The 10,865-nt window shown below is 63.6% G+C and overlaps 1 protein-coding gene across 1 annotated transcript; it reads left to right on the top strand.

Annotated features, from left to right (window-relative positions):
* The first annotated feature begins 780 nt into the window (after nt 1-780).
* Nucleotides 781-9,075, top strand: EEF1A2 (eukaryotic translation elongation factor 1 alpha 2). The gene is made up of 8 exons (XM_032461583.1): nt 781-868; nt 2,158-2,379; nt 3,907-4,086; nt 4,582-4,878; nt 5,693-5,843; nt 6,962-7,218; nt 7,825-8,059; nt 8,672-9,075. Exons 2-8 carry the CDS (start codon nt 2,236-2,238, stop codon nt 8,797-8,799), a joined length of 1,392 nt encoding a protein of 463 aa, XP_032317474.1. The 5' UTR covers nt 781-868; nt 2,158-2,235; the 3' UTR covers nt 8,800-9,075.
* Nucleotides 9,076-10,865: the final 1,790 nt, after the last annotated feature.

Below are 10,865 nucleotides of genomic sequence, written 5' to 3'. Positions count from 1 at the left end.
GGGACCCTGGAGGTCCCTGTTCGGGGCCAAATCATGGGGCAGATAGGGAGAACCTGGCTTTGAGGGCCTGTTGGGGTGAGCCCGTGCGGCAGGTACGTTGAGGCAGGGGTGCTGGGAACAAGCCGATTCTGGGGTCTCACCAGGAGGGCCTGAACCCCCAGGCCACCTCCGGTAGAAGTCTCAGAACACAGCTCCATTTGAAAATCAGGCACCAAGGACATCCAGGGCCAGCCCTGGCCCTGGGAGATGCAGGCAGGACAGCTGTCCAGACCCCCGACCTCAGCAACCCCCTCCCAGACCTGACCGGTTCTTCCCCTGCCCCACCTGCCCCCTCCCTGGACCAGCCCCATCCGCGGGCCTCCTTTTATGATTAAAATGTCTTTCTGTCTTGTGCGGGGGCCCACTGCTCCTGTCTCCATGTGCCTGAGCCTGGTGCCTCAGTCTCCTGCTTTATCTGTCCTCCGCCTCTGGCTGTGTGTCTCTCCCGGTGCCTCTCTCCATCTCCGCCCCTCCCTCCCTCTGTCTCCCTCTCCGGGTCTCCACCCCTCCCCTGCCTCCGATGGTGTTTCTCTCCCCGCGCGCCCTTCCTCGGGGGCTCTTCTCTGCCTCTGTAGCTCGCTCCCTCGCCGCATCCCCTTCTCACGCCCCTGCCGCTCCCGCAAGCGTCCTCGGGCCGCCGTCCCTGCATCCCTGCATCCCTGCATCCCTGCGTCCCCGCCCCCAGCCCCGCCCTCGCGGGTACCGCATTGCCGTACTGCAGGGGCGCAGTGCATTGCGCCTGCTCCGTCAATAGGTGGACCCCCTCCTGGAGAGATAAAACCGCCGGCGCCGGCGCTGCCAGTCCCTCTGGCTGAGACCTCGGCTCTGGGTAAGGACGCTGGGCCTCCGGGTCCCCGCCCCCGCGCCCAGCTTTCCGCAGAGGGTCCTTTCCCTGGGGACCGGCCCTAGGGGCAGAGAGGGGCCAGGCTCGGCGCCTGGCGAGGCTGCGCTGCTCACCGCGGAGATCGGCCACCGGCCTCGCACTCCCGGACCCGGCGCGGGTGGTCAGTCGCCGGGCGTGGGGTGGGGGCACAGGGGTGGCGCTTATTTACGCGGCAGCTGCCGCGGGGGCTGGTCTCCTGGGCTGCTGCGATCGCCCTGCAGCTGTGACCTTGGGAACACCTGGGGCCCTGCGGGATTGGGGCAGGGTCGTCGGCGCTGGGGCTGGTAAAGGTGGGCGCTGGGGGTGCCCTGTCGACGGAGTGGGAAGAGGGAGGCAGTGAGACCTGAGGGGTCCTTGCCGCCCTGCCCCCTGCCTTGCCGGCATGTCCACCCAGTGTCCCCACCCTAGGGTGCACGGTTTTCGCCCTCTTTCCCGCCCCCAGCCACCTGTCCCCTCCTGGTCTGCCTAGGTTTCTTCACTAACCTCCAGAATGGGGCAGGGGCTGTGACCCTGTGACCAGAGGGAAGGAGGAGGGGATGGCCCCTTATCCCACCAGGCTGGGGCATCTGTCTGGTGTCTGCTGAGCTTGGCGGTTGGGGCCAGATTCTCCCTCCTCTGGACAGAGCAGGGACCCCCCCCCCCCGCCCTACTGTCTGCCCCCGTCCAGATCCCGGGAGGGCCTGAGCTATTCTGGGCCCCTGATCTGGGCATCGCATCACTGTGCCTGAGCTCTGATCCAGCCTGTCTCCCCTGGTGCCAGCCAGCCGGGCAGGGATGAGAGGAAGATGGCGCTGTCCCTGCTCGGGATGGGGAGTGGGAAACTGCTGACCGTCTCTCCTTGGTGGCAGCTCTGCGGGTGGGGGTGGGGTGGGGTCGGGTGCAGTGTCCTGGCCCAGGACTCCGGGTGGGGCAGCAAGTCCTGGGGACAGGGCAGGGTGACTCATCAGCAGGCTCCTGACTGGTCATGGGGCTCACCCAGCCGGGTGTTTCTCGGTCCCTCCAGATGGGGGTGAATTTCTTTAGTGGAGGGGTGTCTCTGCAGGCAGTTGGACTGTTTGGGCTTGCCACCGGGCTCTGCTTGGCCAAGCACAGGCTGGGGAGGCTCTTCCATCCCCACTAAGCTTGGAGACCTCAGGGCCTGGTCTGTGGGCAGGGTGTGCTCCCAGCCAGTGCAGGGCAGTGTCTTTGTTGGGCTTCCGTGTGAGGCCCTCCATCACCTGTGCCCCCCCCTACAGAGTCCTGCTCAGCATCCCCCTCCCCCCGAGCCGGAGCATCCCCAGGTCGTGCCAGCCCCTCCCCACCCCCCAGGCAGCATGGGCAAGGAGAAGACCCATATCAACATAGTGGTCATCGGCCACGTGGACTCAGGCAAGTCCACCACCACCGGCCACCTCATCTACAAATGCGGAGGCATTGACAAGAGGACCATTGAGAAGTTTGAGAAGGAGGCGGCTGAGGTGAGCCCGGGGAGGGGCCCCCACACGGCAGCAGGGCCTGGGGCTCAGGTGATCTCCTCCAGGGCAGGGGGCAGGAGCCTCAAAGGACCCTGCATGGGAGACCTGTATGTCAGGGTGTTGGGGTGGGAGTGGTGTAGGGGGAGCAGAGGTGGCTGCTCTCTGAGAAGGTGCTTGGTGGGGGAGGTGGGATGGCCTGCTGGCCCTGGCCCTGGGGGAGGTGGGAAGTGGCTGGAGGCTGTCATCTGCTGGGCACAGGTCCACAGCAGGCTCACTGGACTTGAGAGGTCTGGGCCTGTCTCTGAGCCCCCAGGGTTGGGTTCCTGTGTCCCCAGGGCTGAGGTCTGGGGCTGGAGGTGGCGCTGTCCTGGCTTGTCCTAGGGCTGGGCCAGGACTCAGGGTGGCTATTTATAGCTGACCGATGGGCAACCAGCCCATCAGCCCCACTTCCCCATGCCGGGTGGGGGCAGGCTGTTTATCCAGGATGGCGCCCTTGGAGGGCGGCGTCTTGGTCGCCTGGTGAGGATAAGAGGGCCCCATTGGCTGACCTCCCTCTCTTGAAGCCGGTCCTCTCACATGGCCGAGATCCATTGTGGGAAGTGTCCACGGAGTGGGGATCTGCTCTCTGTGTCCCCCTTACTCCACCCCTGAGTTCTAGGAGAAGGCCCGTCCAGGGGAGCTGTGAGGGCTCTCACCTGGATGATGGCGGGGCTGGGGTCAGGGCTCAGGAGGGGGCAGTGGCTGGCCTGGGCTAAGCCTTGCGGAGGGGGTGGGGGTGCTCCTGGGCCCATAGCTACATCTCCCCTTCCTTGCGGGGCTGGTGTTGAGGGGCGCTGAGGGTGTTAGCAGGGTGTCTGGTTCAGGTCCAGCTGGGCCCTGGCTGCAGAGCCTCCTTAGAGGGCAGAGCCCTGTCCAGCTGGGCAGTGACCGCAGCCCTGGCCCTGGGCATGGGGGTCTCGTGGGCTCTGGGCACAGGTGTTGGCAGAGGGCAGCCCAGGCCTTGCTTCCCCTGCTCAGGTTGGGCAGGGAAGGGAGGAGGCGCCTCGGCGCCACTCGGGTGCTTTAGGGGCTGCAGAAAGAGCTGGAAAGCCAGGCCCCTCCTTGCAGCCTCATCCCATGTCTTTCTTTTTCCCTTAAAAAAAAATCACAGAGGGGTTTTTTGGTTGGACAGCCTGAAACCCAGTGGTGTCGTCAGCCGACACAGGGGTGGGGGGGCTGGCTTCAGATAAAGGGGAGCCCTTGGCAGTGGGGGAGGGGTCGAAACCGCCTGGCGGCTTCTCTCCGAGAGTGGCTCCCAGGCCCTTGCGCCCCCTGCTGGTGGACGCTCGAATGGCGCCCGTTTAGGCGGCGGAGGCTGGCCCTGCAGGGCATGGGTACGCCCCGTTCCAGAGATGGGTCCAGAGTCCCAGGGTCCCAGCAGGGCAGAGGGGCTTCTCCGCGGTGACATGCTGCTCCCACGGCCCAGGGGGACCCGCTGGCCGAGCCAGCAGAGTCCGGGTCCCGTCCTGAGCCACGCCCCCACCCCTCCAGATGGGGAAGGGCTCCTTCAAGTACGCCTGGGTGCTGGACAAGCTGAAGGCTGAACGGGAGCGCGGCATCACCATCGACATCTCCCTCTGGAAGTTCGAGACCACCAAGTACTACATCACCATCATCGACGCCCCCGGCCACCGCGACTTCATCAAGAACATGATCACAGGCACCTCCCAGGTGGGCGGGGCCTGGGGCCTGGGGTGGGGCGAGGGTGCCCAGGTGGGCGGAGCCCAAAGGTGGGGCAAGGGCACCTGTCCTGGGAACACTGGGGTCCCGAGTCACTGAGGATAGTTGGGTCTCCTCTGCGTCCTTGCCAGGGCTTGAGACCTCTCACCTTTGTCACCACTGCCCCCCACCAAGAACTGATTAAGTCTCCTGGCATCTCAGCCCAGTGAGGATGCCTGTAAGGACAACCGGCCACTGTCAGGGCCACCTTCACAGACACACGGACACAGGCCAGGATGGGGACACTGCAAATGTGGGCAGAAATGCACACAGACGGTCCTCGACAATCTGACATTGCCAGGAATTCATAGACAGACGGACACTGCCCCTGAGGGCAAGACCCCAGGTTCTACCCGAGGGCGACTGCCCAGCCCCCCGCCTGCTGCCCCGGGGGCCTAGGCCTGGGCGCGGGGCGGGGCCGGGCTCACCCTGCGCGACCTGCGGCAGGCGGACTGCGCCGTGCTGATAGTGGCGGCAGGAGTGGGAGAGTTCGAGGCCGGCATCTCCAAGAACGGGCAGACCCGGGAGCACGCACTGCTGGCCTACACGCTGGGCGTGAAGCAGCTGATCGTGGGTGTCAACAAGATGGACTCGACGGAGCCCGCCTACAGCGAGAAGCGCTACGATGAGATCGTCAAGGAGGTCAGCGCCTACATCAAGAAGATCGGCTACAACCCGGCCACCGTGCCCTTCGTGCCCATCTCCGGCTGGCACGGTGACAACATGCTGGAGCCCTCACCCAACGTGAGTGCCCGGCTGGGGGCAGGGGGCAGGGGCTGCTCAGACCCCTCGCCGAGGACCCTGGGTCAGGGTGTGGCACAGACAGCCGGAGCGGGAGGTTGGAGGGCTGTCCCTGGGCTCCCTTCGACTCTGTCTGGCTCCCTGGGTCTGTACCAGAGCGGAGCCAGCCCCGGTGGGTGTCTGTGCTGGTGGGGAGCCCCAGCCTCAGACCCTCAGTCCAGCCTTCTCATGAGGCTGCCTCCACAGCCCCTTCTCTGGCCAGGGACAACACCCCCCCGGCAGACACTGTGTGGGCAGTGGCCCAGGCCCACCTGCCACATCTCTGGGACACCTGTGTGGTGGGGTTAGTTTTCATCTTCCCTGGGAGCCAGGGCCTAGAGGGCTCCCAGGTACCTCCCTGAGGCCTGGAACAGGTCAGGCTCTCTGCTGGTCAGCCAGAAAGCTGGGGGCCCTGGCAGCCCGTGTCCCAGGGACTCTCACTCAACAGGGAGTGAGGAGTGGAGCCTGGTTGTTATGAATGTGTGGAGCCCAGGACCCAGTGCCTCGCACGGCCAAGCCAGAGGACACCCCTGGCCCGGCAGGGTGGGCCTCATCCTGGTCAGGCTGCAGCTGCCCACACTGAGGGAGGCGGGCATGGAGGGGACCTCAGGGGAGCCAGGGGAGACCTAGTTCTAGAACCCTGTGGTCGGGGGCTCCTGGGTCTGGCTGGGCAGCGTGTTTGGTGCTGTGGATGGCACTCCCCTCACTGGATCTCACGTAGGGAGGGCTGAGCCAACTACGGGCGGACCTTCAACAGTGCTTTCTTCCTCCTGCCCAGATGCCATGGTTCAAGGGCTGGAAGGTGGAGCGGAAGGAAGGGAACGCCAGCGGTGTGTCCCTGCTGGAGGCCCTGGACACCATCCTGCCCCCCACACGCCCCACGGACAAGCCCCTGCGCCTGCCACTGCAGGATGTGTACAAGATTGGTGGTGAGTGAGGGCACCATGATCTGCCCATCCCACCAGCTCCACCCTCAGACCTCCTCCTGAGGACAGGCCCCTGACAAGGACCATCCGTGGCCGGGTTATCTCTGCCTCTCCCTTCTGCTGCACACTCTCTGGGGGACCATCTACCCCCTGTCTCCATCCATCCATCCATCTATCTGTCCACCGGTCCACCTCACCCCAGCCCATCCAGTATCCATTTGTCCATGTGTCCATCCATCTGTCCATTCATCCGCCCACCTACCCCCACCCACCCAGCAGTCCATCTCATATTTGCCAGGATCTTCCTCCCTCCAGAGAAGTGCCCAGCCCTCAGCCAGGACCTTGGCACGGGGTCAGTCACATGTTGCCCTTCACCTGGAGGTTTTGGTCTTGTGGGAGACATGGTCTATTCCAGGGATGGGAAAAGCTGTTCGTGAAATGGTACAGAAACCATGAATCAGTATGAGGCCAGTGATGGGTAGCAATAGGGGCTCCTGGCCAGGCAGCTATGGTAAGAGACGTTGGGGGCCTGTGTGCAGGGTGCGGGTATCACGCTCACCCAGCACAGGGAACAGCCACCAACCTCAGTCTCCGTGAGGCCACGCGAGCCTCTGTCACAGCCCAGGAGGCCAGGGTGAAGCCCCCCCATCCCCTGCTCTGGGGGGCACCAGACACCTACTGAGTAGCCTTGCAGTGTAAGCAGATTGTGGCAAGTGTTGGGACGCCCGTGCCCTTCAGGACTGGCCCCGAGACCCCCAAGACCGCAGCACTGGAGCCAGCTGGGCCATCCCCAGTGGGGCCCGCTCAATGTTGCTGCCCATAGGCAGGGTCCACCCCACAGTGCCTCCTTGGGGACTGCTGCCACCCAGGGGCAGGGTGGGGCCCTTCCAGACTGCCTCCCCTTGCCTGTTTTCCTTATGTTCTGGGAACTTGCTACCTCAGTCCCTTCTTCTCCTAGTGGGGACGGGGGAGCCTCCACTTCTGTCCACATGTCTCAGTGTCTGCCTCGCTCAGTGTCTCCCTGTCCCCTCCCTCCCTCCACATGGCCACCCCTGCCTGCCAGGGAGAATGGGGCAGCCCTCGGCCCCTGCCTGCCCTCATGGCCCCTTCCTTTCACCCAGGCATTGGTACCGTGCCTGTGGGCCGGGTGGAGACGGGCATCCTTCGGCCAGGCATGGTGGTGACCTTTGCACCAGTGAACATCACCACGGAGGTGAAGTCAGTGGAGATGCACCATGAGGCACTGAGCGAGGCCCTGCCCGGCGACAATGTCGGCTTCAATGTGAAGAATGTGTCCGTCAAAGACATCCGCCGGGGCAACGTGTGTGGGGACAGCAAGTCTGACCCACCCCAGGAGGCTGCCCAGTTCACCTCCCAGGTGGGCAGCCTGGTGGCCAGGGGGCCCACCCCAAGTCGTCACCAGGGCTGTCCTCAGTGAGGTGGCTGCCTGGAGCCAGGGAGGACTCAGATCCCCACTCTACCGAGGGGGCCACTGAGCCTGTGGGGTCCACCCTGGCTGAGGGTGCTTGCAGAAAGAGCAGATGGGTGCAGGCCCAGGTCTTGTTGCCCCCAGCCTCACTGAGGTCCCACTTAGGTCCTGAGAACACTTTTGTCAGTTTATTGGCTGGGACAGGTCTGTGATGTTCTTATTCTCTACATTTTCACTGTGCCCTCTTTGGTCACCTCGTACATGACTACAATTTTTAAAATTGGCTTTACTGAGATGTAACTGAAAGATGGTCACCAAGGTCCAGTCTTATCACCAGTGCCCCTGTCCTTGTCTGTCTCTTGTGGCTTTTCAGGGGCTTGATGAGGACCATAGGTCCAGGTCTGGGGGCCTGGGTCCCCCCAGCCTGACCTTCCCCATGGTCAGCACTCTGGGCCCCAGGGACCCAGGAGGTGGGCAGAGCCTCCTTCAACTTGGTGCCCTCCCCAGGTGCCCACCTTGGGCCTGCCTGATGGCCTCGTGCAACCCTGCCCACAGGTCATCATTCTGAACCACCCTGGGCAGATCAGCGCCGGCTACTCACCGGTCATTGACTGCCACACAGCCCACATCGCCTGCAAGTTTGCCGAGCTGAAGGAGAAAATTGACCGGCGTTCTGGCAAGAAGCTGGAGGACAACCCCAAGTCCCTGAAGTCCGGCGATGCGGCCATTGTAGAGATGGTCCCAGGGAAGCCCATGTGTGTGGAGAGCTTCTCCCAGTACCCTCCTCTTGGTGAGTTGGGTGGTGAAGGAGGGGCTGGGGGGAGAGGGGGGCAATCTAGGCCAAGGGTGGAGGACCCCTGCTGGGGGAGGTGGGTCCTGCACTTTTCTTCTGCGGCTTAGAGCTTAGCAGAAGCCCCCGGCCTTGGCCTTTGTCTCCAGGAGCACAGGTGGCCCCACTGGGCAGGTCTGGGATGGTGTCCCTCTCTGCAGATGAAGGCCCCTAAGTGACTTGCCCAAGGTCCACAGCTAGTCTAGTGGCAGAGTTAGGACTAACCACCCACCTCCAGCTGGCCCGCCCCAGATACCCACAGGATGACCCACAGATCTATATCGGAGAGCTGCCTTATGCAAGGTTGCTGGCCATTGTTAAAATAGCTAAAAGGGCACATTCGGTGCCAGGCGTGTTCTAAGGACGGGTCACATGCCATTTAATTCTCACAACAAGGCCTTGGCCGAGTCCTATGTGAGTCATTCCTGCCACCGAAGTTAGGAGACGGGAGCTTCGCACTCCACCGCCCCCTCCCCCCACCCCCAAACCGGCGCAGGGATTGGGGCGGATGCTGCGGGCGCTAGGGCGCCTGCGCGCTGCATCCCGGCCCGCGCCTCACGCCCTCTCCGCCAGGCCGCTTCGCCGTGCGCGACATGCGGCAGACGGTGGCCGTGGGCGTCATCAAGAACGTGGAGAAGAAGAGTGGCGGCGCCGGCAAGGTCACCAAGTCGGCGCAGAAGGCGCAGAAGGCGGGCAAGTGAAGCACGGGCGCCCGCGGCGCGACCCTCCCCGGCGGCGCCGCGCCCCGCCCCCCCGCCCCCGGCCCCACCCCCGGCGCGGCCCCGGAGCCCCGCCCCCCCTCCAGGCGCATGTCTGCACCTCCGCTTGTAAGAGGCTCTCCGTCAGCGACTGGATGCTCGCCATCAAGGTCCAGTGGAAGTTCTTTAAGAGGAAAAGCGCCCCTGCCGCCCCGGCTTCCGCGTCCAGCCTTCACCACGCTCAGTGCCCGTTTTACCAATAAACTGAGCGACCCCGGAGCCGTGTGCGCCTGCTGCTGGGGGTGGGGTGGGGCGAGGCGGCCTGTCCTGCAGGAGGGTGCTTGTTAGGGCCCCATCCGGGTCCCCGACCAAGCTGCTGGCCTCTCCCCGCTCGGCGTCCCGCCCGGGGTCCACCAGCCCTGCCGGCGCCTTGACCAGTGTCCTCCCGGGCTACCTGGGGTGGGCCGTGGGGCGCTGGATCCCGAGTCCAGCTGGTGAGGGGGCTTTGGCATTCCCCCTGTGGGGGCTTCCAGGACAAAGCCACTTCGGACCCGCAGAAGGGGGTTGAGTGTTCTTGGGGTCTCTCTAAGGACAGATGGGCTGAGGGCTCCTCCCCCACGCGTGATTGTCATACACACACACACACACCCCCCTCGGATTTTCCAGCTCCCACGCCCTTGGAAGCCCTGTCTTACTGTCCTCGCCAGCCGGTCACTTGTGGCTGGAGACAGCTTCCTATCCATCCTGCTTCGCAACGGGGCCCTTGGCACACCCAGGAACTCCAGCCCCAGGAACCCCAGAGCAAGCCCTGACCTTGGTCAGCGAGCACAGGGTGTGGGGGTGGGAGTAGGGGGTGGAGCGGCAGGACCACTCCCATCTCAGCCACTCCTGCTGCCAGAACACAGCCAGACTGTGCCAGGTGTTGGTGCTGCAGACCGAGCTCAGGGTGGGGGTGAGCAGATTCCCTGAAAGAGTGCACAGTGCAGACTTGTCTGCCTTCAGCAGGAGCTGGCCTGCAGGGTGCAGGCTCCCCTCCAGGGTGAGCACTGGGCCAATCGCAGGGCACCCTAGTGTGAGACCCCTGGGGCTGCAGCAGCAAATGGACCTCAAGCTGGCAGCTTAACACAGCAGCAATGAACTCTCAGTCCACAGTCAGCACTGGGACTAGATCCAGTGTGGGCAGGCCCGCGCCCTGCACTGGCTCTCGGGAAGTGTCCATCCCATGCCTCCTGCAGCTTCTGGTGGTTGCTAAGTTTCCTTGGCTTGTGACCACATCTCCCTAATCTGTCTGCATGGTCCCATGGCCACTGTTCTCTGGGTCAAGTCTCCTCTGCCTCCCTCCTACAAGGACAGATATGAGGGCACCGAGGGCCCACCTGACCGATCCCAGATAATCTCATCTCAAGACCCTTGATTTAGTCACTTCTGCAAAACGCTTTCTTGCCACATGTCACAGGTTCCAGAGTTGGGCCTGAAATCTTTGGGAGCATAACCAACTCACCACACTAGGTGGGGATGGGAGTTGTGCAGGCGAACAAGGGGCCAGCCAGGAGAGGAGGGCACACGTGGTTTAGGGTTAAGCCCATGGAGGGGCTGCTGGTGTCTCCCCACCCAGTCCCAAAGTGGGGACGGGCCTCTTGGAGTGGGGATGGGCTGCACGCAGGGGGAGGACCAGGAAAAGGACAGCTGAATTGGCCAGGCAGAAAGTGGGTCAGGACGCCCTTCCCAGGGTCGTGCTGGTAGCCGGGAAGGGTCGGGGCTGACCCACAGAGGCCTCCAAGGAAGGCAGCTTGAATCAGCAAACACAGACACAATCCCCAGTCAAATTTGGATTTCAGATAAATGGTGGATAATTTTTTAATATAAATATGTCCCATACCATATTTGCACTGAAAAAGTATTTGTCGCTTACCTGAGATTCAAAGTGGACTGTGTGTTTTATCTTGTGGCCCTACCCAAGGAAACTGGGGGCCTCCTGCAGCTCTCCGGAGCCCTGGCAGTCCTGGGCCTCCTTGAGCCACCATTGCTGGTGAGAGAAACCTGGTGTGATCCTACAGGCTGTGCCCCAG

This window comes from Camelus ferus, chromosome 19, assembly GCF_009834535.1.
Source record: "Camelus ferus isolate YT-003-E chromosome 19, BCGSAC_Cfer_1.0, whole genome shotgun sequence".
Classification (NCBI taxonomy): Eukaryota; Metazoa; Chordata; class Mammalia; order Artiodactyla; family Camelidae; genus Camelus; species Camelus ferus.
Note: the sequence above shows the minus strand (reverse complement) of the source record. Positions and strands in the feature narration are given on the sequence as shown.